Genomic DNA, 25,000 nt, shown 5'->3' with positions numbered 1-25,000 from the left:
CTCCATTCCAAAACTGTAAAGGCAAAGGTGGAAGCAAGCGAGGCTGTAGCCAAAGAGACGGCCTTGGCGTACCTCGGTGTCACCTGCCATCATGTGTCAGCCAGCCTAGATCTGGCTACTGGGCTTTGAGGTGTGCACTATTTCCCTTTGGGGAATCACTGAAAAGGTCTGTTGGTTACAACTAACCCTAACCCTCTCCTAACCCTAACTAACCCTAACCCTAGCCGTTATGATATAACCCTAACCCTAACCCAACCCTAACTAACCCTAACCCTCTCCTAACCCTAACTAACCCAAACCCTTATTATATAACCCTAACCCTAACCCTCTCCTAACCCTAACCCTCTCCTAACCCTAACTAACCCAAACCCTAACCCTTATGATATAACCCTAACCCTCTCCTAACCCTAACTAACCCTAACCCTCTCCTAACCCTAACTAACCCTAACCCTCTCCTAACCCTAACTAACCCAAACCCTTATGATATAACCCTAACCCTAACCCTCTCCTAACCCTAACCCTCTCCTAACCCTAACTAACCCAAACCCTAATGATATAACCCTAACCCTCTCCTAACCCTAACTAACCCTAACCCTCTCCTAACCCTAACCCTCTCCTAACCCTAACTAACCCTAACCCTAACCCTAACTAACCCTAACCCTAACCCTAACTAACCCTAACCCTCTCCTAACCCTAACTAACCCTAACCCTCTCCTAACCCTAACCCTAACTAACCCTAACTAACCCTAACCCTAACCCTAACCCTAACCCTCTCCTAACCCTCAGACTCAGAAACGTGCTTCTTTCTGCAGTTGACAGGAAAAATGGAGGAGAACCAGTTTGTGGCCGTCACTCTTCAACATTTATCCAAAGGTGTGACTCGAGTCAGACCCAGTTTACTTTGCAGCAGCCTCACTTAGAATCACACTGGATTCTGTTGCCCCCTGAGGCGTGCCCCCGGTATAATTCACAGGCTAGGACCCTCAAGCAGAAAGATACCTTCCATTTACCTGGAAAGACTGTCTGGTAGCTTAAAAAGGCCCTCATTAAGGTGAAGGCTTATAAAATTCCATGATAAAGTTAAAACACTGAGGTTGCCGATAGTTAAGGGCCTGTGTGTATTAGTGTTTTAGCTATGACTCCTCATATATTCATCCAGAATAGTCCATTTTGATCCACGTCAGCATGAACTGGTGTGTTTTGGCTTAGTCTAAATCCTGTCAACAAATCCTAGAACGACCTATTATTCTTCTACTTGAAGAAAACCAGAAGAAACCCCAAGTTTCTTTTCAGCACTGTGACCAAATTAAGTTTTAGATCCTGGTTTGGCTTCTTCCCTTAGTGGTGAAGACTTCAGGAGCTCGTCTGTGCAGATTCTCCTTCATCCAGAGCACAGTTATCCAAAGTTAGATCTCTGCCTCTGCTGGACTTGTTAAGGTTTATGAAGATGTTCCACCTTCTCTCCAGAAGGCTTCTTCAGTTCTAAACTCACTGGCACGTCTGTGTTGGGCCACTCTTTTATGGGCTGCTTGTTGGGCTCTTTAGTTTCACAGTGTTCAGCTCCTTGCATTCCTCCTGGCCCTGAACAGCATAGACAACATGACTTTGTCTATGTCTTGGTGTGTTGGAGGTTTGAACTGAACTTCCTGAGCATCTTCACTGATAAAGTTCTAGCTATCAGAGAGAAAGCTAACCAGGCCATCCCAACAACTGGACCATCACCAGATGTGCCGACTGTGGGAACATACAGGGTCTCCAACGAGCCCTTAAACTCCTTCAGCCCTATATATTTTTCTGAGACGTCATCGCTAATTCAGAAATCCACCACGTGTCCTTTAGATCCCATCCCAACACACCTGTTGAAGGATGTTCTACCACTGATAGGCAGTTCTATCCTGGACCAGATCAATGGTTCTTTAGTGTCAGGTTATGGACCGCGTGTTAGGCACTGCAGACACACACGATAGGGTGAGGTTGTAATCAAATTTACTGAGTTCTGAAGTTCGGAACGAAGCCAAAGGGGGCAGGAAGCAGACAAGCACGGTCAAGCTGGAGCAGGCTGGGCAGGTGAACAGGTGATCTGCAGCAGAGACCAACGATTGGTTCCAAACTGGAAACAGGAGCAAGGGTTAGGGTTAGGGGGGGAGGGGGTTAACAACGTATCGGCGATGAGTGGAGGGTTGATCAGGCAGGTGTGGATGATTGACTGGAGATCAGTCTCAGGTGTGCTTTGATCGCCCAACGGGGGAGAGGCAGGAAGCCGCTCGGCCCAGCCTGAGAACAGACGACACAGATGGGGGGGGGGGGCACTCGGGACTCTGAACACCACGGTCCTAAAGGTGCTCAAAGAGCCATCACTGGATCCTGATGTGTAGAGCCTTTATCACTAAAGTGCCTTTGGTGTCCTCATCAGAATCAGTCATTATGAAAATGTAGCAGGATAATTAAACTCTGAGGTCTTATTATAAGTCACAAAAGATTTGCACACATGACAGTACAATAATATGTCTCTTAAAATGTGTTTCCTTCATTTTATATCATTTTTCCCTTTGGATGTACTGTACATACCTTTGGCATGTCCCACACACTGGTAACTTTAGTGGTGTAATGAGTGGTTTAATGTTAGCCCTAGTCCTAACCCTAACCCTAACCTAACCCTAACTAACCCAAACCCTAACCCTCTCCTAACCCTAACTAACCCAAACCCTAACCCTAATAATATAACCCTAACCCTTATAATATAACCCTAACCCTAGCCGTTATGATATAACCCAAACCCTCTCCTAACCCTCTCCTAACCCTAACTAACCCAAACCCTAACCCTCTCCTAACCCTCTCCTAACCCTAACTAACCCAAACCATAACCCTTATGATATAACCCTAACCCTCTCCTAACCCTAACCCTAACTAACCCAAACCCTAACCCTTATGATATAACCCTAACCCTCTCCTAACCCTAACCCTCTCCTAACCCTAACTAACCCAAACCCTAACCCTTATAATAAAACCCTAACCCTCTCCTAACCCTAACCCTTATGATATAACCCTAACCCTCTCCTAACCCTAACCCTCTCCTAACCCTAACCCTCTCCTAACCCTAACTAACCCTAGCCCTTATGATATAACCCTAACCCTCTCCTAACCCTAACCCTCTCCTAACCCTAACTAACCCTAACCCTTATGATATAACCCTAACCCTCTCCTAACCCTCTCCTAACCCTAACTAACCCAAACCCTAACCCTCTCCTAACCCTAACTAACCCAAACCCTAACCCTCTCCTAACCCTAACCCTTATGATATAACCCTAACCCTCTCCTAACCCTCTCCTAACCCTAACTAACCCAAACCCTAACCCTCTCCTAACCCTAACTAACCCAAACCCTAACCCTCTCCTAACCCTAACCCTTATGATATAACCCTAACCCTAGCCGTTATGATATAACCCTAACCCTAACCCTCTCCTAACCCTAACCCTCTCCTAACCCTAACTAACCCTAACCCTCAGACTCAGAAACGTGCTTGTGGCCGTCACTCTTCAACATTTATCCAAAGGTGTGACTCGAGTCAGACCCAGTTTAGATTAGAAAATCATTTTTATTTCAATAAAAATGTTTAATTTTACATTGAGAATACATTTAAACTTTCAAAGAGAAACACTGGTTTGGACAAACTGAAAATAAATAAAGGTCCAGCATTTGTCCACCAAACCAGAAGACATACGTCCACTTCTGGGAAGAGTCTCTCTGGACTCACCAGAGCACCCAGATGATCAGAAATGTGCAGATAACCACGTCAATCATTCCTATCGTCTCGATTCCATTCAGAAATGTTTGATCAGAACTAGTTTCATGCATCTTTCTTGCTTTTGTCCTGGATGCTCAGGACGTATCGCTGTGGGACCAGACGCTGACGTGGTCGCGTGGAACCCTACAGAGACACCGACGTGTTGATCGGCACGGCGCTGCACACCGTTACACACACGTTTAGCACAATTAATAACTAAACTGTTAAAAACACTCAATCTACTGTCACAAAAAATAAGATACAACTCCAGCAAAAATGATTAAAAGAGCGCATGCAGCAGGTTCAAAGTGACGGAATCGTTTCTTTTTGGTCACCAATGTGTAACATCTGAACATGTTTATAGTTGTTACACCTTTGAAATGACTAAAGAAGAGTGAAAAATTGGCAATCTTTCAGAAAGAATAGTCTAACAGGTTTTTGGATGTGAATACCGCATGTTCACGACCATAAGGCGCACTCTATCTTATCAATTATCCACAAAACATTTGAATCTCTTTCTTTATGACTTCATTTGATTTTGTCTGTGGTCTTAAATACATTTCTTTACACTTATTGATATTTCAGATTCAGAAAAGCAGCTGTATTTAGATACGTGTGCTCCAAAGGCTGGATAAGGAATATTTACCACCAACAGCCGGGTGACTGAAGCTCCAAAGGTGTTCATGGCTCCTGAAGAGCAGAAGAACCTGGAACTCCCCAACAGTCAGAACTGATGAAGCCTCCTGGAGGGAGGTGAAACATCTGCATGGACCTCCAACGGTCCAGCTGTGATTCAAATACCAGAATTTACTGCCAACATTAACGGACCTAATTTAGCATTAAAATAGCTAAATCCCGTCTTCCATCATCATTTTAATTTGAAATATAATCTTCCAATAATGGTGACTTTTTTATGTGCTCATGCGTTCATCCTTGACCCTCACCCGCTCTCTACGGTGGCCGACAAGGGCAAACAAGACAAAACTAATGTGAGAGACAGAAATGAGCAGGAGCAAAAACTTACCGACTTCCGTCGGTGCTGCGGGCCTGAACGTCCGTTTATGTCGGGAGATCGGGTTTGTTGGGCGGTTGATCTTTCGACTCCAACAGGGTGATCCTGTCGGGATCGAGTCCCGCAAGGAGAAACGGGGGATATGAGCGCGTGCGTGTTGGACTGTCAACAGGTGAGGAGGCCCTGTTCGAACTAAACCGACCCACAGACTGTCCGAATTTGATGGAGAGATGACTTTTTTTTATATGAGAGACTAAATGATTCGATATTATCGATCTGAGCTTTTTAAAATCGATTTTGAACGCGAGTTACCTTCGAACAAGTGTGACGACCGTGTCCAGGACGTCACTTCCTCTTCCGCCTGCTCGACCACATAAACCCAATTTAACGCATTTTAACCCAGTTTAACGCATCTTAAACCAGTTTAACGCATCTTAACCGGGCTGGATCCGCGGATTGTGGCGGTTGGCGTGGTCAGGCCGAGGAAATGCGACCTTATTCCGGGTTTCTCCTCATCAGTTTACGGTTTGACGGTTGCTTCTGTCTCTGAACGCAGCATGAAGTAGAAAAACGTCTCGATTGTTAAACTAAAACAGAGATATAAGCTGCAAACTGGGGCAAAAACTGCTGAGAAATAACGCCAAATCGTATGGCGTTAAATTGCACTTATATTAAATCTGTGTATTATATTTCAACACATTTCAACTGTGTTTTATATTTCAATATCCGTGTTTTATTTAGGTTACATTCTCTCTCTCTCACACACACACACAGATATAGAATGTTAATGTTGTTCCGTTCTATCCAGGAGGACCTTCCACAGTGGCATAATTAGCACTTCTATGTCCCAGCCAATTAAAGGGAACTGTTCCCTTACTTTTGCAGGAAGGCAGCGATTAAGAGTGATGGGGGAGTCCCGACTCATCGTGGAGGAGTTGTTGGCTCTGTGTCTGCAGAGAATCACCATGGAGGAGAGCACCGTAAACACGGAGCTAGGTGGGTCGCCCTGGTGTCGCCCTGGGGTCGCCCGGGGGACGCCCGGGGGACGCCCTGGACCGCCTTATTGGACCGAGGTTCTACAGCCATTGACTGATGTTTGTGCTGTTCCTACAGAGATGATGGAGGTGGTCAAGAACTTTGAGACAGTCAGGAAACAATGGCTCCATGCTGAGACGGAACTGAAGAAGTACAAGGAGCTACTGGTGAAGTCTGATGTGGCCAAAGCTGCCCTGGAAGTCAAGCTGAAACATGCTCGCAACCAGCTGGACGTGGAGATGAAGAAACGCTACAAGATTGAAGGAGATTACCAGTATCTGGTGAGTAAACGCCGGCTGCCTCTCGTTGGACAGCAGGAGATACTGACATCACTTCCTGTCTGGACTCAGCAAAGGCAGATGCAGCTGATGTGTGACATCCTGGTCCACGACAGTAAATCCAGCGCTTGTCTCAACGATGAGCAGAAATCGCTTCTGGCAGCGTTTGAACAAAGAGGAGCGAACGTGACCATGCACAGGAGCAGCAAACGGTACCTTCTCCAAATGTCTAGAAGTCTTCCAAACTCTCGTTTGACTCCTTTTCAAGGTTTCAGCACCTGTGTTTGGAGTCAAGCCTCTTCTTCTTCTTCTTCTTCCTTCCATCAGGTTGACCGTGATCGATGAATCGTCGTTCCTGTCGGTCTGTCACTCTGATATCAGCTACGACCGAACAGAAGACGACGTGGTACGTCTGACAGCACCCTTCTTGATTGGCAGGCTAATGCAGCTTAGAGCAAGAAGCCAGATTCCAAACACGTGAGGAGGTGTTGAGGGATTTAAGAGGTTTTAATGGACGGGCAAAAAGGTTTAGATGCAAATGGAATATTTCACATTTCTCTTACATTCATTTCCTATTTGCTCCAAACTTGATGATAAAATAATAAAACCATTAAGATTTTAAAGGCGTGACACATCTTTTTCAGGATCTGGACACGAGTGTGCTGAAGCCTCTGAGGTCTCGAGCCAGAGAGCGCAGGGTGAGCGCTACGGTCCCGGCAGCTTCCTGTCGGGTCCCGGCAGCTTCCTGTCGGGTCCCGGCAGCTTCCTGTCGGGTCCCGGCAGCTTCCTGTCGGGACCCGGCAGCTTCCTGTCGGGACCAGCTTTAGGAAACCTCACAGTACTGCGTTCGGATCAGACTCGGTTCTGTAATGTGGTGCAAGAACGAGCGGACAAGTTTGTGACGTCCTTGTGTTCTGTGGTAGCGCACCTCCATGGGACCCAGCGTTCCTGGGGGGAAGAGAGCCAAAGCTGTGAACATTGCTGAGGAGATCTCTGAGGCCTCTGCCCACAAAATGGAGATCCCAAACCAGGCGTGCAGTCAAGAGGGCGCCATCTTAGGGGATGCAGGTCAGTTTGAGGTGTTCAGTGTAGGTGGTGGTGGTGATGTTGATGATGTTTCATGTTCTCAGATCAGACCTCTGTGTGGTTACCCTGTGAGGACACAGTGGCAGAACCTGAAGCTGAAGAACCGGTTGAGAAGAGAACTGAGAAGAACCTCCGACATATGTTCATCTCTAAGACGGTATAAATGCATTTTGGGCCATGATGACCACAGAAACCAGCTAATTGAGGCCAAGATGAAATGACTGTTGGGTCCTGGGTGATGAAGCCGTGTGGAGCCACAGGTTCTGATGTCTCCTTCAGTCTGGGACTGACGTTGAAGCTCCAAAGGCCTCATTCCCTTCAGCTGGTTCTCTGAATGTCTTTGGTATGTTGAGAGTGAAGAAGAATGAGAGGGATGGAACAAAAGTGCTGGTGGTTTCAGACGCTCTCACAGATCTTGGGCACGGCCGAGGCCTCGTCTGGAGTTCATTCTAAGATCTGGCCGATGTGCTAATTTAGAAAAGGCTGTTGGCACAAAACCTTCAGATGTATGAAACTGCGCCTGAATCCAAGCACGGTGTATTTTCTGTACATTGTCTTTGAACTGTCTCCTCCCTCGTTACGCCCTCGTTAATATGCAAATGAGAATAAATAGATCAATAAATCTCTGCACAATCAAAGAGGCCGTGAGTCCCAAAGACGAGCAGGAGACACTCGACAATAAAGGAGAGGCACGTAAGGAAGTTCCTTTAGGACGAGGGAGTGGACGAGGAGGGAGTGGAGGAGTGAGAGGGCGAGGAGGGAGTGGACGAGGAGTGAGTGGAGGAGTCAGTGGGCGAGGAGGGAGTGGACGAGGAGTGAGTGGAGGAGTGAGAGGACGAGGAGGGAGTGGAGGAGTCAGTGGGCGAGGAGGGAGTGGACGACTGAGTGGAGGAGTGAGTGGACGAGAGAGTGGAGGAGTGAGAGGACGAGGAGGGAGTGGAGGAGTGAGTGAGTGGACGACTGAGTGGACGAGGAGGGAGTGGACGACTGAGTGGAGGAGTGAGGGAGTGGAGGAGGGAGTGGACGACTGAGTGAACGAGGAGGGAGTGGACGAGTGAGCGAGTGGACGAGGGACTGGAGGAGCGAGTGGAGGAGTGAGAGGACGAGGAGGGAGTGGACGAGGAGTGAGTGGAGGAGTCAGTGGGCGAGGAGGGAGTGGACGACTGAGTGGACGAGGAGGGAGTGGAGGAGGGGGTGAGTGGAGGAGGGAGTGGACGACTGAGTGGACGAGGAGGGAGTGGACGACTGAGTGGATGAGGGAGTGGACGAGGAGTGAGTGGATGACTGAGTGGACGAGGAGTGAGTGGACGACTGAGTGGACGAGGAGTGAGTGGACAAGTGAGTGGACGAGGAGAGAGTGGAGGAGTGAGTGGACACTTGCTAACCCTAACCCTATCTCTAAAAAGTGTTGGGACATCAGGGTGGACGTTAGGCGGAGGACAGCTGTCCACTGATCCTCACTTGTGTATCGGCCTGTTCACCATGGGAACATATGGGAATTGGCTTTATATCCATGGCTGACATACGGATAATCCCACACAGCTGGCACGGCTTGGCTCAGCACGGACTGGCTCAGCACGGCTTGGCCCAGCACGGCTTGGCTCAGCACGGCTTGGCCCAGCACGGCTTGGCCCAGCACGGCTTGGCTCAGCACGGCTTGGCCCAGCACGGCTTGGCCCAGCACGGACTGGCCCAGCACGGCTTGGCTCAGCACGGCTTGGCCCAGCACGGACTGGCCCAGCACGGCTTGGCTCAGCACGGCTTGGCTCAGAATGGACTGGCCCAGCACGGCTTGGCCCAGCACGGCTTGGCCCAGCACGGACTGGCCCAGCACGGCTTGGCTCAGCACGGCTTGGCCCAGCACGGCTTGGCTCAGAATGGACCGGCTCAGTCCCGTTTGGACCTGGCTCTGTCATGCTCCGGGTGTGACCCTAACCTGCACAGGTCCATGAGGACTGTCCTTGGGACACAAACAGCTGGTGTTTCTGTGCACATACCCCCTTTGGACATGCGTCTTCTGACCTTCCAGGTGATCCGGCCTGAAAACTGCTCCCTCTGTGGGAAAAGGATCCGTTTTGGGAAGATGGCAGTAAAGTGCCGGAACTGCCGAATGGTCACTCATTTGGAGTGCCAGAAGCTGGTGGCCATCAGCTGCCCCAACAGCTGCCTGCCTGGGTCCACTCAGCAGGTACCGTTGGAGCTGCTGCTCATATTACTGAAACCTCTGCACACACCTGATCTCATGGGGCCTGCTCTCTTCCCAGATGTTGGAAAGTTTTGCTCCCATAGGTCATCCCAGAATTCCAATGTTGATGGTCGAGTGCATTGCTGAGATTGAGCGGAGGGGCCTGAATGAGGTGACCCCCCCCCCCACGCCCATGGAAATAAATTACAATACAAGTTGGAATGGCACAGAGCAAGGCTGGAGTCATGGAGAAACTGTTTTCTGCTGATTCAGAAGGGCCTGTACAGGGTTCCTGGGGGAGAACGTCTGATGAAGGAGCTCAGACAGCGTTTTCTGCAGGGTAAAACTCCACCCATGCTGGAGAAGGTCCAAGACATCCATGTGGTGTGTGGCCTCCTCAAAGACTTCCTGAGGAAGCTAAAAGAGCCGCTCATCACCTTCAGACTGCACCAGAGGTTCATGGAGGCTTCAGGTGGCGCACGCACACACGCGCGCACACATGCACGCACACGCACACATGCACACACACAGACGCACGCACGCACAGACGCACGCACGCACAGACGCACGCACGCACACACACACACAAAGACCGAAAGACCAGCAGAACCCTAAAGGTCTGAACATCAGAACACAGGAGAGTCGGGATCTCTTGGTTTTGTGTCTGTTCTAGAGCTGACGTGTGGAGATCACAGAACCTCCATCTTGTATCAGCTGGTTTCTGCGCTGCCGAACGTCAACAGAGACACTCTGGCCTTTCTGCTGCTCCATCTGCACAAGTAGGAGCCTGCAGAACTCCCTGGCAGCGACCATCATTAACGCTGTGGTCGACGGTCACATGACGCCCACATGTTGTCACACCTTTTAATTGTGTCCTCATTTAGGGTGATGAAGAGTCCACGCTGTCAGATGAACCAGAACAATCTGGCCTGTGTCTTTGGACCAACTGTGGTGGGTCATGGCATGCCTGAACCATCTCCAACCACCATCATGAAGGACACAAACACCCAGCCGAAGGTTGGTGTGTGTTGTTGTGAGGACGCAGGCTTTACCCACCAGTACACATTTTGTCATCATGCCGCTGATTTAAGGGGTGATGTCGATGGACTATGTCCTGTCCACTTTCCTCTTTCTCACCCTAACCCTAAATAACTAACGGTGTAGGGTGAGGGTTACCACCTCAGTAATAATATGGAGGATTAGAATCACTCATTCTTTGTGTGTGTTGTCTCAGGTCATGTGTTGCTTATTGTCCCTCCCTGAAGCTTATTGGAAAAGCATCCTCGCCTCCCAGATGGATCAGATCTCAACCTGTAGCCAGGAAGGTGGACACGGTGGGTTAGTCTTAGCTTAACCCTACCATTACTAACTGCCTACCATTGCCTTACTCTGTATGTGAAGATGTGAAACCAGCAGTGTTCATAAACCACAAGCGGATTTGTTTCCAGGTCGACTCTTCAAACCACTCACATCTCCAGAACTCAACAGTTACTATCAGAGCGTCAGCAGGGGGTCCCTGAGGGGACGGATCAGGAACCTGGGCAACAGCGCGTAAGACCAGAACCGCTTCTTGTGGTCAGAGATCAGCAGGACTTCCAGGCTTCAGGCCCTCGTGTGTTGATGGGTACACTTTGTAAAGTCCGTCATTTCTGTTCTCAGAGGTCATGTTGAACCAGGAAGGAGGTTCTTCACTTCACCCACTTGAGCCCGCCGGCTGCTACACAACGGCCTGGTTACACGTCTCTGTTGGTGACATTATTGTCAGAGTCATGAGCCAACAGAAAGTGATGTGCACAAACGTGTGCGGAGTTAAATTGTGATGTTTGCCTGTTGTTATAAAGGTGTTTCTTTTTCTTACACACCTTAATGAAATTGTCCTGCTGGTTTGGCACTGATTGGGACAGTGCAGCGTGACTGGTTCTACAGGTCCAGCACCGGTCTGTCAATAGTGTGTGTTCAAGTGTTGTTTTTATTTATGTAAAAAGTTAAATAGGAAATTATCAAAATAAAGAATGCTCTGCAGTTAAATATCGGCGTTATTTTTCGTGGACAGTGTGCGTCTGAAGGCGCAGAGAAATGTTTTGGGTTTTTTTGACAAATTATCTGTCAAATTTTATTTTGGAGACGATGATTCGGTTCCGGAAATAGCGAGAGACAAACGGCCCGTAAAGGCGGAAGTGGGGGAACCGGAAGAGGAGAGCGCGCAGCGGGCGGGATTCAGCGCGGGTGATGTTCGGTTCCGCTCAGCGACATGTTCTCGCTGTCGCCACACCAGAACGCGTTGGTTCTGACGGCTGTCAGCTTTTCCCTGAACTGTTGTTTCGCCTCCTCTCTGATCCCGCACATCGCCCCGTATTTTGGGACCAAGACCCGGTATGAGGAAGTGAATCCTCGGCTGCTGCGGGACGTCCTCTTCGTGAACCGATCGATCCTAAAGGCTCCGACCACCGAGCGCTGCTCCCCGGTCCACCTGACCGCTGTCATTCGGCACGGAAGCCGCTACCCGACCGTCAAGAACATCCGCAGGATCCAGAGACTGAGTGAGCTGGTCCGCAGAGAAGCTTCCAGAGGTTCGGAGCGATGGCAGCAGGACATCCAAAGCTGGGAGAACTGGTTTACGGAGGACATGGACGGTGAGTGGCTGGAGCTCTTCCACCTCCTCCAACCCTAACCCTAACCCTTCCACCCTAAACCCTAACCCTAACCCTTCCACCTCCTCCACCCTAACCCTAACCCTTCCACCCTAAACCCTAACCCTTCCACCCTAAACCCTAACCCTTCCACCCTAAACCCTAACCCTAACCCTTCCACCTCCTCCACCCTAACCCTTCCACCCTAAACCCTAACCCTTCCACCCTAAACCCTAACCCTAACCCTTCCACCTCCTCCACCCTAACCCTAACCCTTCCACCCTAAACCCTAACCCTTCCACCCTAAACCCTAACCCTAACCCTTCCACCTCCTCCACCCTAACCCTAACCCTTCCACCCTAACCCTAACCCTTCCACCCTAAACCCTAACCCTAACCCTTCCACCTCCTCCACCCTAACCCTAACCCTTCCACCCTAAACCCTAACCCTTCCACCCTAAACCCTAACCCTTCCACCCTAAACCCTAACCCTAACCCTTCCACCTCCTCCACCCTAACCCTAACCCTTCCACCCTAACCCTAACCCTTCCACCTCCACCTCCACCTCCTCCACCCTAACCCTAACCCTAACCCTTCCACCCTAACCCTAACCCTAACCCTTCCACCTCCTCCACCCTAACCCTAACCCTTCCACCCTAACCCTAACCCTTCCACCTCCTCCACCCTAACCCTAACCCTTCCACCCTAACCCTAACCCTTCCACCCTAAACCCTAACCCTAACCCTTCCACCTCCTCCACCCTAACCCTAACCCTTCCACCCTAAACCCTAACCCTTCCACCCTAAACCCTAACCCTTCCACCCTAAACCCTAACCCTAACCCTTCCACCTCCTCCACCCTAACCCTAACCCTTCCACCCTAACCCTAACCCTTCCACCTCCACCTCCACCTCCTCCACCCTAACCCTAACCCTTCCACCCTAACCCTAACCCTTCCACCTCCTCCACCCTAACCCTAACCCTTCCACCCTAACCCTAACCCCATGGGACAACCCTAACCCTTCCACCCTAACCCTAACCCTTCCACCTCCTCCACCCTAACCCTAACCCTTCCACCTTAACCCTAACCCTAACCCTTCCACCCTAACCCTAACCCTAACCCTTCCACCCTAAACCCTAACCCTAACCCTTCCACCTCCTCCACCCTAACCCTAACCCTTCCACCCTAAACCCTAACCCTAACCCTTCCACCTCCTCCACCCTAACCCTTCCACCCTAACCCTAACCCTTCCACCCTAACCCTAACCCTTCCACCTTCTCCACCCTAACCCTTCCACCCTAACCCTAACCCTTCCACCCTAAACCCTAACCCTAACCCTTCCACCTCCTCCACCCTAACCCTTCCACCCTAACCCTAACCCTTCCACCCTAACCCTAACCCTTCCACCCTAACCCTAACCCTTCCACCTCCTCCACCCTAACCCTAACCCTTCCACCCTAACCCTAACCCTTCCACCCTAAACCCTAACCCTAACCCTTCCACCTCCTCCACCCTAACCCTTCCACCCTAACCCTAACCCTTCCACCCTAACCCTAACCCTTCCACCCTAACCCTAACCCTTCCACCCTAACCCTAACCCTTCCACCTCCTCCACCCTAACCCTAACCCTTCCACCTTAACCCTAACCCTAACCCTTCCACCCTAACCCTAACCCTTCCTCCTCCTCCACCCTAACCCTAACCCTTCCACCTCCTCCACCCTAACCCTTCCACCCTAACCCTAACCCTTCCACCCTAACCCTAACCCTTCCACCCTAACCCTAACCCTAACCCTTCCACCTCCTCCACCCTAACCCTAACCCTTCCACCCTAACCCTAACCCTAACCCTTCCACCCTAACCCTAACCCTAACCCTTCCACCTCCTCCACCCTAACCCTAACCCTTCCACCCTAACCCTAACCCTTCCACCCTAACCCTAACCCTTCCACCTCCTCCACCCTAACCCTAACCCTTCCACCCTAACCCTAACCCTTCCACCTCCTCCACCCTAACCCTAACCCTTCCACCCTAACCCTAACCCTTCCACCCTAACCCTAACCCTTCCACCTCCTCCACCCTAACCCTAACCCTTCCACCCTAACCCTAACCCTTCCACCTCCTCCACCCTAACCCTAACCCTTCCACCCTAACCCTAACCCTTCCACCTCCTCCACCCTAACCCTAACCCCAACCTTCACCCATTAATGACCCGTTCTTTGTTATATGAGCGGAAACGCTGCTATGTTCATTCACACCGTGATTTACGGCTTGTATTCACTTCAGTACAGGATTAAACACGAAGGTTCGGACAACCTCCCCCCCTAAAGGTGGGGGTTGCTCCAGGTAACCCTCCCCAGGTGAGCAGTGACTCCCAGCCGGCCGCTCCAACATTTCCAGTGGACCCGGATTGCAGAATTTACCGTAAAAACACGGACACAGAAGGTGGATGGAACACACTGGACCGGGAAGCTATTGAGCTAAAATGCTAATATGCTAATATGTGAGAGTCATAGCGGGACCCAACAGCAGTGGTGCTCCAACTCGATTTGATTGTTTTAGGGACACGAGGGACATTGACAGCTCCTCTAATTAACTTAGCAGAGACAGAAATGAGCGTTTGAACCACCTGTCAGTCATCAACCCCCCCAGGGGAAGCACGACCCCGGGCCAGGAGCACCCAGGGTCCACACCTGTAGGACCATTAGGACAGCTGATGTTTCCACACCTGTGGGACCATTAGGACACCTGATGTTTCCACACCTGTAGGACCATTAGGACACCTGATGTTTCCACACCTGTAGGACCATTAGCACAGCTGATGTTTCCACACCTGTGGGACCATTAGCACAGCTGATGTTTCCACACCTGTGGGACCATTAGCACGGCTGATGTTTCCACACCTGTGGGACCATTAGCACAGCTGATGTTTCTACACCTGTAGGACCATTAGGACAGCTGATGTTTCCACACCTGTAGGACCATTAGCACAGCTGATGTTTCTACACCTGTAGGACCATTAGGACAGCTGATGTTTCCACACCTGTAGGACCATTAGCACAGCTGATGTTTCCACACCTGTAGGACCATTAGGACACCTGATGTTTCCACACCTGTAGGACCATTAGGACAGCTGATGTTTCCACACCTGTAGGACCATTAGCACAGCTGATGTTTCTACACCTGTAGGACCATTAGGACAGCTGATGTTTCCACACCTGTAGGACCATTAGCACAGCTGATGTTTCCACACCTGTAGGACCATTAGGACAGCTGATGTTTCCACACCTGTAGGACCATTAGCACAGCTGATGTTTCCACACCTGTAGGACCATTAGGACACCTGATGTTTCCACACCTGTGGGACCATTAGGACAGCTGATGTTTCCACACCTGTGGGACCATTAGGACACCTGATGTTTCCACACCTGTAAGACCATTAGCACAGCTGATGTTTCCACACCTGTGGGACCATTAGCACGGCTGATGTTTCTACACCTGTGGGACCATTAGGACAGCTGCTGATGTTTCCACACCTGTGGGACCATTAGGACAGCTGCTGATGTTTCCACACCTGTGGGACCATTAGCACAGCTGATGTTTCCACACCTGTGGGACCATTAGCACGGCTGATGTTTCTACACCTGTGGGACCATTAGGACACCTGATGTTTCCACACCTGTAAGACCATTAGCACAGCTGATGTTTCCACACCTGTGGGACCATTAGCACGGCTGATGTTTCTACACCTGTGGGACCATTAGGACACCTGATGTTTCCACACCTGTGGGACCATTAGCACAGCTGATGTTTCCACACCTGTAAGACCATTAGGACAGCTGATGTTTCCACACCTGTGGGACCATTAGGACACCTGATGTTTCCACACCTGTAGGACCATTAGGACAGCTGATGTTTCCACACCTGTGGGACCATTAGCACAGCTGATGTTTCCACACCTGTGGGACCATTAGGACACCTGATGTTTCCACACCTGTGGGACCATTAGGACACCTGATGTTTCCACACCTGTAGGACCATTAGGACAGCTGATGTTTCCACACCTGTAGGACCATTAGGACAGCTGATGTTTCCACACCTGTAGGACCATTAGGACAGCTGATGTTTCCACACCTGTGGGACCATTAGGACACCTGATGTTTCCACACCTGTGGGACCATTAGGACACCTGATGTTTCCACACCTGTGGGACCATTAGGACAGCTGATGTTTCCACACCTGTGGGACCATTAGGACACCAGATGTTTCCACACCTGTGGGACCATTAGGACACCTGATGTTTCCACACCTGTGGGACCATTAGGACAGCTGATGTTTCCACACCTGTGGGACCATTAGGACACCTGATGTTTCCACACCTGTGGGACCATTAGGACAGCTGATGTTTCCACACCTGTGGGACCATTAGGACAGCTGATGTTTCCACACCTGTGGGACCATTAGGACAGCTGATGTTTCCACACCTGTGGGACCATTAGGACACCTGATGTTTCCACACCTGTGGGACCATTAGGACAGCTGATGTTTCCACACCTGTGGGACCATTAGGACAGCTGATGTTTCCACACCTGTGGGACCATTAGGACAGCTGATGTTTCCACACCTGTGGGACCATTAGGACAGCTGATGTTTCCACACCTGTGGGACCATTAGGACATGATGATGCTACCGTGGTGGTGATGATGATGTTTGACCTCTCTTCCAGGTCAGCTGGTGACAAAGGGCAGGGCGGAACTTCGAGACTTGGCCTCACGTCTCCTGACGTTGTTTCCGTCCCTGCTGTTGGAGAAGAACCTGAACAGGATCAGTCTGAGGAGCAGCTCCAAACACCGTTGTGTCAGCAGCATGGAGGCCTTCCAGGAGGGCTTGTGGAGGAGACCAGGTGGTTACACTCCAGCTCTTTCTAACTCCTCCCACCGTGACCCCTGAGCTCTAAACGCCGTGTGTGGTCCTCGCAGACATCCAGCACCACCACATCATTGACGACCAGCTGCTCCGCTTCTTTGAGCACTGTCGTGGTTTCGTGGAGGGCGTGGAGAACAACCGCACCGCCCTGCAGGAGGTCGACAAGTTCAAGCACGGAGAGGAGATGGAAGCTCTGAGGAGGAAAACGGCGAGGAGGCTGGGCCTTCCCCATCAGCGTTTCACGACAGGTCTCTCTCACACACACACACACACACACACCGTGACGATGACGCTGCGTGTCACATGACCCAACGTCCTTTCAGGTTTTTAGCAGCTTACTGAAGACTTTTGTGCGTGTTCCTGGAGAAGAGTCACTCGCTTCTTCATCTCCTGATTCTCCATCATCTTAAATGTTGAAGCTCCACCTTCTACCTTTTCTAGATCTGCTTGAAGCCGCCTTTTTCATCTGCTCATATGAGCTGTCCATCAAATCGATTCACTCGCCGTGGTGCTTCCTGTTTACCGAGGACGATGCCAAGGTACGGGGGGGCGCTGGCATTAACGTTCCTTCAGTGGCATCGCTGGACTCACCACCCGTTTGTGTAGGTCCTGGAGTACCAGATGGACCTGAAGCAGTACTGGAAACGTTCTCATGGTCACATGATCAGCAGTCTCTCCAGCTGTCCTCTATTTCATCACATCTTCAGGACCCTGGACAAGGCGGGGCGTCCCCGCAGGTGGGTTACCTCACACCTCCTCTTTGCTGCATCCTGTTGCTTTACTAAAGGTGGTGTCCATCAGGTCCACCGAGGAGCTGCCCGAGCCCGCCTCCATCCTGCTGGGTCATGGTGAGACGCTGCTCCCTCTCCTGTCTCTGCTGGGCCTCCACAAGGACCAGACCCCTCCCACTGCCAGCAACTACCACGCCCAGCACGGTAAGAGACCCCCGACCTCTGGGACCCACCACAGGCCGTACGAAGGTCAAACGTTCCTCCTGTCACTCCACCATCACCATCGTCACTTTCTTCATATGCAAACTCAGAAACCTTCTGTTCAAGGCTGCTTTAGCCCAGATTGTACTGAATAACTTTATTGTTGTTAGTTCAGGTTGCTTCAGTTTAGAGCCCAAATCACAAAGATTGGTTGCCGTGGAGACCTTCACAAGCTGCACACCCTCTGTCCTCAGAGCCTCAAACTGGGTCAGCAAATTTGGTGAACTAGTCAAGAAAGGTGCCATTAAACTGTATTAGAGCCTTTGTTTTGATCACTTTGTCATAAAATTAAACACCTCAAATCCCAAATGGTCTGAGTCTTTATTGAGTTCCTGGACCTGTGAGGGCTGATTGTCATCATCACTTCCTGTTTCTGGCTCACTTCCTGTTTCTGCCGCAGGTCGAAGTTTCCGGACCAGCCGTATTGTCCCGTATGCCGCCAACCTTCTGTTTGTGCTGTATGACTGTCAGCGAGGCCCGCGCCTGCAGCTGCTTCTCAACGAGGCTCCAGTCCGCTTCCCGGGCCTCCAGGAGGATGCACCTCTGTACCGGGACGTCCGGGCTACATATCGCCATCTGCTGGACGGCTGTGACGTTGACAGAGAGTGCGAGGGCCGGGCTGCAGGGCGCGTTCCAAACACAGAACTGTGAGTGGAGCGGCCAAGGAAACGCACCGGGCCGAGGAACCTGAAAGCTCACCGAGGAACCTGAAAGCCCACCGAGGAACCTGAAAGCCCACCGAGGAACCTGAAAGCCCACCGAGGAACCTGAAAGCCCACCGAGGAACCTGAAAGCTCACCGAGGAACCTGAAAGCTCACCGAGAAACCTGAAAGCCCACCGAGGAACCTGAAAGCCCACCGAGGAACCTGAAAGCCCACCGAGGAACCTGAAAGTTCACCGAGGAACCTGAAAGCTCACCGAGGAACCTGAAAGCTCACAGAGGAACCGAGGAACCTGAAAGCTCACCGAGGAACTGAGCTGTGTTGAGCTGGTGGTCAGATGACCCTGAAGGTTCGTTTCTAACGACACTGTGCCAACACACCGTCATGGTTCAACAGCTTAACGAGGCTGAGGCGAGCTAGCTGAGCAGTTTAGCATTAAAACAGAACTCTCTGCAGCGTTAGCATAACTGCTGCTGGGTTGTTCACCTGTACAAGAATCAGCCGGTTTAGCCTCGTCCAGCAGACTAAACCGACCTTTTCTAGCAACAGAATCTAGTCTCAAATGTTTCCTCCTGCCGGGACCTTCACCGGCCGCCTGTTGGAGTCTGTCTTCCCTCTGCTGCCGTGGTCACCTGAGTGAGTGAGGAACCCCCATAAATCTGTTTCTGCTCCTCCTCCTCATCATCATCGATGGTGTCCTGTTGGGGCCACGTGTGCCACTGATCACGTGATTGGTCCCTACAGCTCGTGCACGTCTGCTCACTCCTGGCTGCTTTGATCCACCTGTGGACAGAAGCCAATGGCAACAGAGAGCTGCTGTTGCACCAGGATTTATTGTTTTGGTCATTTGATGGTCGCTCCGGCGACCGTTCAAACGTTCCCGCCTCGTCTGCGTGCCACTGTAATTAAAGTTCATTTGCATTTTCTCGCTCCATCACTGTTTCCTTCACGTTTGTATTGATGTTTCGAATCCACGGACAAGAATGCTGATTTTTCTTTTTCATGTTGATTTAATAGTTTCTAAATCTTTTTATAGAATCTTTAATGAACCAATGTTTTTTCAGGATGTTTAACTTAGCGACGTATGGGGCATCCCTGGAGACGAGTGCTTTTACTCTAAAGGGTAACATTTCCTGTTGCTTTCATTATTTAACGTATTTTTACAAAAGCCAGAACAAAGGTTTACATCATGTGACTTAAACTTCCAGGTCACTTCCTGTCTGGTGTTGTATGTCCGTACACCACTGAACACACTTCAGTATATAAGTGTTAAGGAAAACAGGAATATCTCCTCTTCATGTCCAGAGTGTAGGAACCACGTGGGCGGAGCCTGGGTATGGGGCGGGGCCTGGACGTGGTTGCTGCAGCAGGAAGGTGATCCATGATGTTAATGACTCCGGCGTGGAGAGATGACAGCGGTGAGACGACCACGGCTCCGTCCACACCCGTACAGACTCGCGGGTGGCAGCAGACCTGGCTGGTGGTCATGTGACCTGCGGTCAGTCCAGAGCCGCGTGCAGCAGAACACCGACTCCGCCCACCGACTTTGACTTCTTCAACTTGGTGATGGATTTCTGAAGATCTGAGTGATTGATGGAACGGACTGATTCTTCTGTTAGCCTGAGAGACAGACAGACAGACAGACAGGTGAAGAGCAGCTACACCTCTGGAAACGACTTCTTTGATGCACCTGTGCACAGTGACACACACAGATGGGCGTGTCCAGCTGCTACCTGTCGCTCTGCAGGTGCACAAAGTCCCGCACGCACAGCAATGCAGCGTCCCGACACATCTCTCTGAGGTCACTTCCTGAGAAGCCTTCTGTTTCCATGGCAATGCTGCCGAGGTCAACAGACGGGTCAACCTACAGGGATGATCAGAGGACACGCTGACTGGCTGACTGGTGGTCTGGCTCCCAACTGTCCGAGGCAAACTTACCTTCTCGTTCTCCAGGATAAGTCGCAGGATTTGTTCTCTCTGTCTCACACTCTGCACACAAGAACTGGGGTCAGTGACAGGCGGTCAGAGGTCATGACCAACGTCCTGTTAGCCTCGGACCTCCCCTTGGTTCCCCACGGTTTTAACTTACAGGCTGATTGATGTGGAACCTGCTTGGCATCCTCCTTAGAATAGCAGAGTCCAGGTCCTGAGGACGGTTCGTGGCTCCCATGATAATCACCTGACACACAGGTCACATCTGGGTCAGATCCAATAATACAAACAGGAAGTGTGTGTGTGTGTGTGTGTGTGTGTGTGTGTGTCAGCGTTATGCTTCACATCTGGGGTCCTATCTCAAGGATTTCTTCTCAAAGATTCTCAGCGTCCTCTCAGAGCTCCGATCCTAAATGTTACCCTAAACATTCCCAGCAGGGGGTCTCAAGAGAGTTTCAGGAGGTTTCTGAGAGCAACTCTGAGCCAGGCGTTAGTGAGGCGGCGTGGATGCCGCTGTTGCTAAGAGACGCAGTCTTCTCCAAGCTTGCTGGGTTGCTCCAAACACAAATATGCTCCATGGAATGACTGGGCAGTTCAGACCCATGTGGATCAATGACCAGCCAAATACCCTCAGAGGTGCAACGACCAGAGCAGAGCTGGAGAGAGGAGGAGGAGGAGGAGGAGGAGGAGACCCTCTGGCAGGAGGTCAGGGTTGCCCCTGCTCCAACAGCTCTGGAGGTCATTGAGAAGACGGCGAATGGCCTTCTACCTGAAGGTGTGAGTCTGTGTCCATCTACCTGAAGGTGTGAGTCTGTGTCCATCTACCTGAAGGTGTGAGTCTGTGTCCATCTACCTGAAGGTGTGAGTCTGTGTCCATCTACCTGAAGGTGAGAGTCTGTGTCCATCTACCTGAAGGTGAGAGTCTGTGTCCATCTACCTGAAGGTGAGAGTCTGTGTCCATCTACCTGAAGGTGAGAGTCTGTGTCCATCTACCTGAAGGTGTGAGTCTGTGTCCATCTACCTGAAGGTGAGAGTCTGTGTCCATCTACCTGAAGGTGTGAGTCTGTGTCCATCTACCTGAAGGTGAGTCTGTGTCCATCTACCTGAAGGTGTGAGTCTGTGTCCATCTACCTGAAGGTGAGTCTGTGTCCATCTACCTGAAGGTGTGAGTCTGTGTCCATCTACCTGAAGGTGTGTCTGTGTCCATCTACCTGAAGGTGAGAGTCTGTGTCCATCTACCTGAAGGTGAGTCTGTGTCCATCTACCTGAAGGTGAGAGTCTGTGTCCATCTACCTGAAGGTGAGAGTCTGTGTCCATCTACCTGAAGGTGAGAGTCTGTGTCCATCTACCTGAAGGTGAGTCTGTGTCCATCTACCTGAAGGTGAGTCTGTGTCCATCTACCTGAAGGTGTGAGTCTGTGTCCATCTACCTGAAGGTGAGTCTGTGTCCATCTACCTGAAGGTGAGTCTGTGTCCATCTACCTGAAGGTGTGAGTCTGTGTCCATCTACCTGAAGGTGTGAGTCTGTGTCCATCTACCTGAAGGTGTGAGTCTGTGTCCATCTACCTGAAGGTGAGTCTGTGTCCATCTACCTGAAGGTGAGAGTCTGTGTCCATCTACCTGAAGGTGAGTCTGTGTCCATCTACCTGAAGGTGAGAGTCTGTGTCCATCTACCTGAAGGTGAGTCTGTGTCCATCTACCTGAAGGTGAGAGTCTGTGTCCATCTACCTGAAGGTGAGAGTCTGTGTCCATCTACCTGAAGGTGAGAGTCTGTGTCCATCTACCTGAAGGTGAGTCTGTGTCCATCTACCTGAAGGTGAGAGTCTGTGTCCATCTACCTGAAGGTGTGAGTCTGTGTCCATCTACCTGAAGGTGAGTCTGTGTCCATCTACCTGAAGGTGAGTCTGTGTCCATCTACCTGAAGGTGTGAGTCTGTGTCCATCTACCTGAAGGTGTGAGTCTGTGTCCATCTACCTGAAGGTGTGAGTCTGTGTCCATCTACCTGAAGGTGAGTCTGTGTCCATCTACCTGAAGGTGTGAGTCTGTGTCCATCTACCTGAAGGTGTGAGTCTGTGTCCATCTACCTGAAGGTGTGAGTCTGTGTCCATCTACCTGAAGGTGAGTCTGTACCTGAAGGGGTGAGTCTGTGTCCATCTACCTGAAGGTGTGAGTCTGTGTCCATCTACCTGAAGGTGTGAGTCTGTGTCCATCTACCTGAGGTGTGAGTCTGTGTCCATCTACCTGAAGGTGTGAGTCTGTGTCCATCTACCTGAAGGTGAGTCTGTGTCCATCTACCTGAAGGTGTGAGTCTGTGTCCATCTACCTGAAGGTGAGAGTCTGTGTCCATCTACCTGAAGGTGTGAGTCTGTGTCCATCTACCTGAAGGTGAGTCTGTGTCCATCTACCTGAAGGTGTGAGTCTGTGTCCATCTACCTGAAGGGTGAGGTCTGTGTCCCATCTACCTGAAGGTGAGAGTCTGTGTCCATCTACCTGAAGGTGAGAGTCTGTGTCCATCTACCTGAAGGTGAGAGTCTGTGTCCATCTACCTGAAGGTGAGAGTCTGGTGTCCATCTACCTGAAGGTGAGAGTCTGTGTCCATCTACCTGAAGGTGAGAGTCTGTGTCCATCTACCTGAAGGTGTGTCTGTGTCCATCTACCTGAAGGTGAGAGTCTGTGTCCATCTACCTGAAGGTGAGTCTGTGTCCATCTACCTGAAGGTGAGAGTCTGTGTCCATCTACCTGAAGGTGTGAGTCTGTGTCCATCTACCTGAAGGTGAGTCTGTGTCCATCTACCTGAAGGGGTGAGTCTGTGTCCATCTACCTGAAGGTGAGTCTGTGTCCATCTACCTGAAGGTGTGAGTCTGTGTCCATCTACCTGAAGGTGTGAGTCTGTGTCCATCTACCTGAAGGTGTGAGTCTGTGTCCATCTACCTGAAGGTGAGTCTGTGTCCATCTACCTGAAGGTGTGAGTCTGTGTCCATCTACCTGAAGGTGTGAGTCTGTGTCCATCTACCTGAAGGTGTGAGTCTGTGTCCATCTACCTGAAGGTGAGTCTGTGTCCATCTACCTGAAGGGGTGAGTCTGTGTCCATCTACCTGAAGGTGTGAGTCTGTGTCCATCTACCTGAAGGTGAGTCTGTGTCCATCTACCTGAAGGTGTGAGTCTGTGTCCATCTACCTGAAGGTGAGAGTCTGTGTCCATCTACCTGAAGGTGAGAGTCTGTGTCCATCTACCTGAAGGTGTGAGTCTGTGTCCATCTACCTGAAGGTGTGAGTCTGTGTCCATCTACCTGAAGGTGAGTCTGTGTCCATCTACCTGAAGGTGAGTCTGTGTCCATCTACCTGAAGTGAGTCTGTGTCCATCTACCTGAAGGTGAGAGTCTGTGTCCATCTACCTGAAGGTGTGAGTCTGTGTCCATCTACCTGAAGGTGAGTCTGTGTCCATCTACCTGAAGGTGAGTCTGTGTCCATCTACCTGAAGGTGAGTCTGTGTCCATCTACCTGAAGGGGTGAGTCTGTGTCCATCTACCTGAAGGTGTGAGTCTGTGTCCATCTACCTGAAGGTGAGAGTCTGTGTCCATCTACCTGAAGGTGAGAGTCTGTGTCCATCTACCTGAAGGTGAGAGTCTGTGTCCATCTACCTGAAGGTGAGAGTCTGTGTCCAGACCGTCCCACAGACTCATGAACTGAGCCTTCATCATGGCGGTGGCTTCGTGGTCAGAGCTGGATCGGCTCCTCAGGAATGAGTCTGTTTACAGGAAAGGAGTCACGTGTTTGTTCATGGACACCCCCCCCCCCCCCCGGGTGTGTTGTGTAGGTGTGGACGTTGCACCTATTTCATCGATGAAGATGATCGAGGGTTGCAGTTTCACAGCCAAGGAGAAGACGGCGGCGGCCAGCTTCTGGGACTCTCCGTACCACTTGTCCGTCAGGGTGCTGGGCTGCAGGTTAATGAAGCGAAATCCAGCCTCTTTAGCTGTTGCCTTAGCGATCAGCGTTTTACCACAGCCTGGAGGGCCGTACAGGAGCACACCTGTTACCATGACAACACGGGGGGAGGTGGTCAAATTCAACAAGACTCAAGACGAGTCCTCGCCCCCCCACATCGCTCACTCATTCACTTTGTGTTTGAGAATTGCTTTAAGTTTCAGCTCAAATGAGACACCACTCAGTATATATGGCCATATATGGGCAGGACCAGTCATGTGATGTTGTCAGCTGACCTTTAGGGGGCTGCAGGAGCCGGGAGTTCTGGAACAGATGTCTTTTCTGGACGGGTAAGATAACGGTCTCCTTCAGCTCTGTGATGACATCGTCCAGACCAGCAATGTCAGTCCAGGTGATCTACACACACACACGCACACACACACACACACGCACGCACACACACCCACAGTGACTCGGTCAGTAGGAGGCTGATGATTCAGAGCTCTATTTCTGTATCCATCACAGAAGAAGAGGAAACATGTGATGAGAAAACTAT

The 25,000-nt window shown here is 50.8% G+C and overlaps 3 protein-coding genes and 1 long non-coding RNA gene across 10 annotated transcripts in view; 2 read left to right on the top strand and 2 right to left on the bottom strand.

Annotated features, from left to right (window-relative positions):
* Positions 1 to 1,969: 1,969 nt before the first annotated feature.
* On the bottom strand, positions 1,970 to 5,229 carry LOC115251823 (uncharacterized). Of its 3 annotated transcripts, none has more exons than XR_003890357.1 (4): positions 5,109 to 5,229; positions 4,809 to 4,901; positions 4,431 to 4,570; positions 1,970 to 2,110 (listed from the first exon to the last, which is right to left on the bottom strand). It is a non-coding gene; the product is annotated as an uncharacterized lncRNA (long non-coding RNA). The 3 variants fall into 3 exon arrangements; XR_003890356.1 differs by lacking the exon at positions 1,970 to 2,110 and adding an exon at positions 3,583 to 3,962; XR_003890355.1 differs by lacking the exon at positions 1,970 to 2,110 and adding an exon at positions 3,584 to 3,928.
* On the top strand, positions 4,831 to 11,408 carry LOC101077299 (rac GTPase-activating protein 1). Of its 4 annotated transcripts, none has more exons than XM_029845242.1 (16): positions 4,831 to 4,968; positions 5,682 to 5,792; positions 5,910 to 6,112; positions 6,182 to 6,321; positions 6,437 to 6,515; positions 6,754 to 6,807; positions 7,033 to 7,177; positions 7,240 to 7,352; positions 9,225 to 9,383; positions 9,460 to 9,552; positions 9,654 to 9,852; positions 10,054 to 10,159; positions 10,265 to 10,397; positions 10,615 to 10,714; positions 10,829 to 10,931; positions 11,040 to 11,408. In XM_029845242.1, exons 2-16 carry the CDS (start codon positions 5,702 to 5,704, stop codon positions 11,083 to 11,085), a joined length of 1,764 nt encoding a protein of 587 aa, XP_029701102.1. In that variant the 5' UTR covers positions 4,831 to 4,968; positions 5,682 to 5,701; the 3' UTR covers positions 11,086 to 11,408. The 4 variants fall into 4 exon arrangements, with proteins under 4 accessions (XP_029701102.1, XP_029701108.1, XP_029701098.1 ...); XM_029845248.1 differs by lacking the exon at positions 4,831 to 4,968 and adding an exon at positions 5,179 to 5,321 and having other exon boundaries at positions 9,657 to 9,852; XM_029845238.1 differs by lacking the exon at positions 4,831 to 4,968 and adding an exon at positions 5,179 to 5,321.
* Positions 11,409 to 11,547: 139 nt separating this feature from the next.
* Positions 11,548 to 19,520, top strand: minpp1b (multiple inositol-polyphosphate phosphatase 1b). Of its 2 annotated transcripts, none has more exons than XM_029845303.1 (7): positions 11,548 to 12,013; positions 16,733 to 16,909; positions 16,986 to 17,180; positions 17,374 to 17,471; positions 17,539 to 17,669; positions 17,734 to 17,867; positions 18,040 to 18,233. In XM_029845303.1, the coding sequence occupies exons 1-7, from the start codon at positions 11,632 to 11,634 to the stop codon at positions 18,180 to 18,182; spliced, it is 1,260 nt and encodes a 419-aa protein (XP_029701163.1). In that variant the 5' UTR covers positions 11,548 to 11,631; the 3' UTR covers positions 18,183 to 18,233. The 2 variants fall into 2 exon arrangements, with proteins under 2 accessions (XP_029701163.1, XP_029701157.1); XM_029845297.1 differs by lacking the exon at positions 18,040 to 18,233 and adding an exon at positions 18,325 to 19,520 and having other exon boundaries at positions 11,549 to 12,013.
* Positions 19,521 to 19,583: 63 nt separating this feature from the next.
* Positions 19,584 to 25,000, bottom strand: part of atad1b (ATPase family AAA domain containing 1b) — an 11,081-nt gene continuing 5,664 nt past the window's right edge. Inside the window, exons 4-10 of the mRNA XM_029845379.1 lie at positions 24,741 to 24,861; positions 24,350 to 24,550; positions 24,159 to 24,265; positions 20,677 to 20,766; positions 20,526 to 20,576; positions 20,321 to 20,451; positions 19,584 to 20,207 (exon numbers count right to left, since the gene is read on the bottom strand). Coding sequence (XP_029701239.1) covers positions 20,087 to 20,207; positions 20,321 to 20,451; positions 20,526 to 20,576; positions 20,677 to 20,766; positions 24,159 to 24,265; positions 24,350 to 24,550; positions 24,741 to 24,861 — 822 coding nt within the window. The 3' untranslated portion in view covers positions 19,584 to 20,086. The remainder of the gene's footprint in view (positions 20,208 to 20,320; positions 20,452 to 20,525; positions 20,577 to 20,676; positions 20,767 to 24,158; positions 24,266 to 24,349; positions 24,551 to 24,740; positions 24,862 to 25,000) is intronic.

The sequence above is a fragment of the Takifugu rubripes genome, chromosome 1 (genome assembly GCF_901000725.2).
Source record: "Takifugu rubripes chromosome 1, fTakRub1.2, whole genome shotgun sequence".
NCBI classification, from domain to species: domain Eukaryota; kingdom Metazoa; phylum Chordata; class Actinopteri; order Tetraodontiformes; family Tetraodontidae; genus Takifugu; species Takifugu rubripes.
The sequence above is the reverse complement of the archived record's forward strand: the minus strand, read 5'-3'. Positions and strand labels throughout refer to the sequence as shown.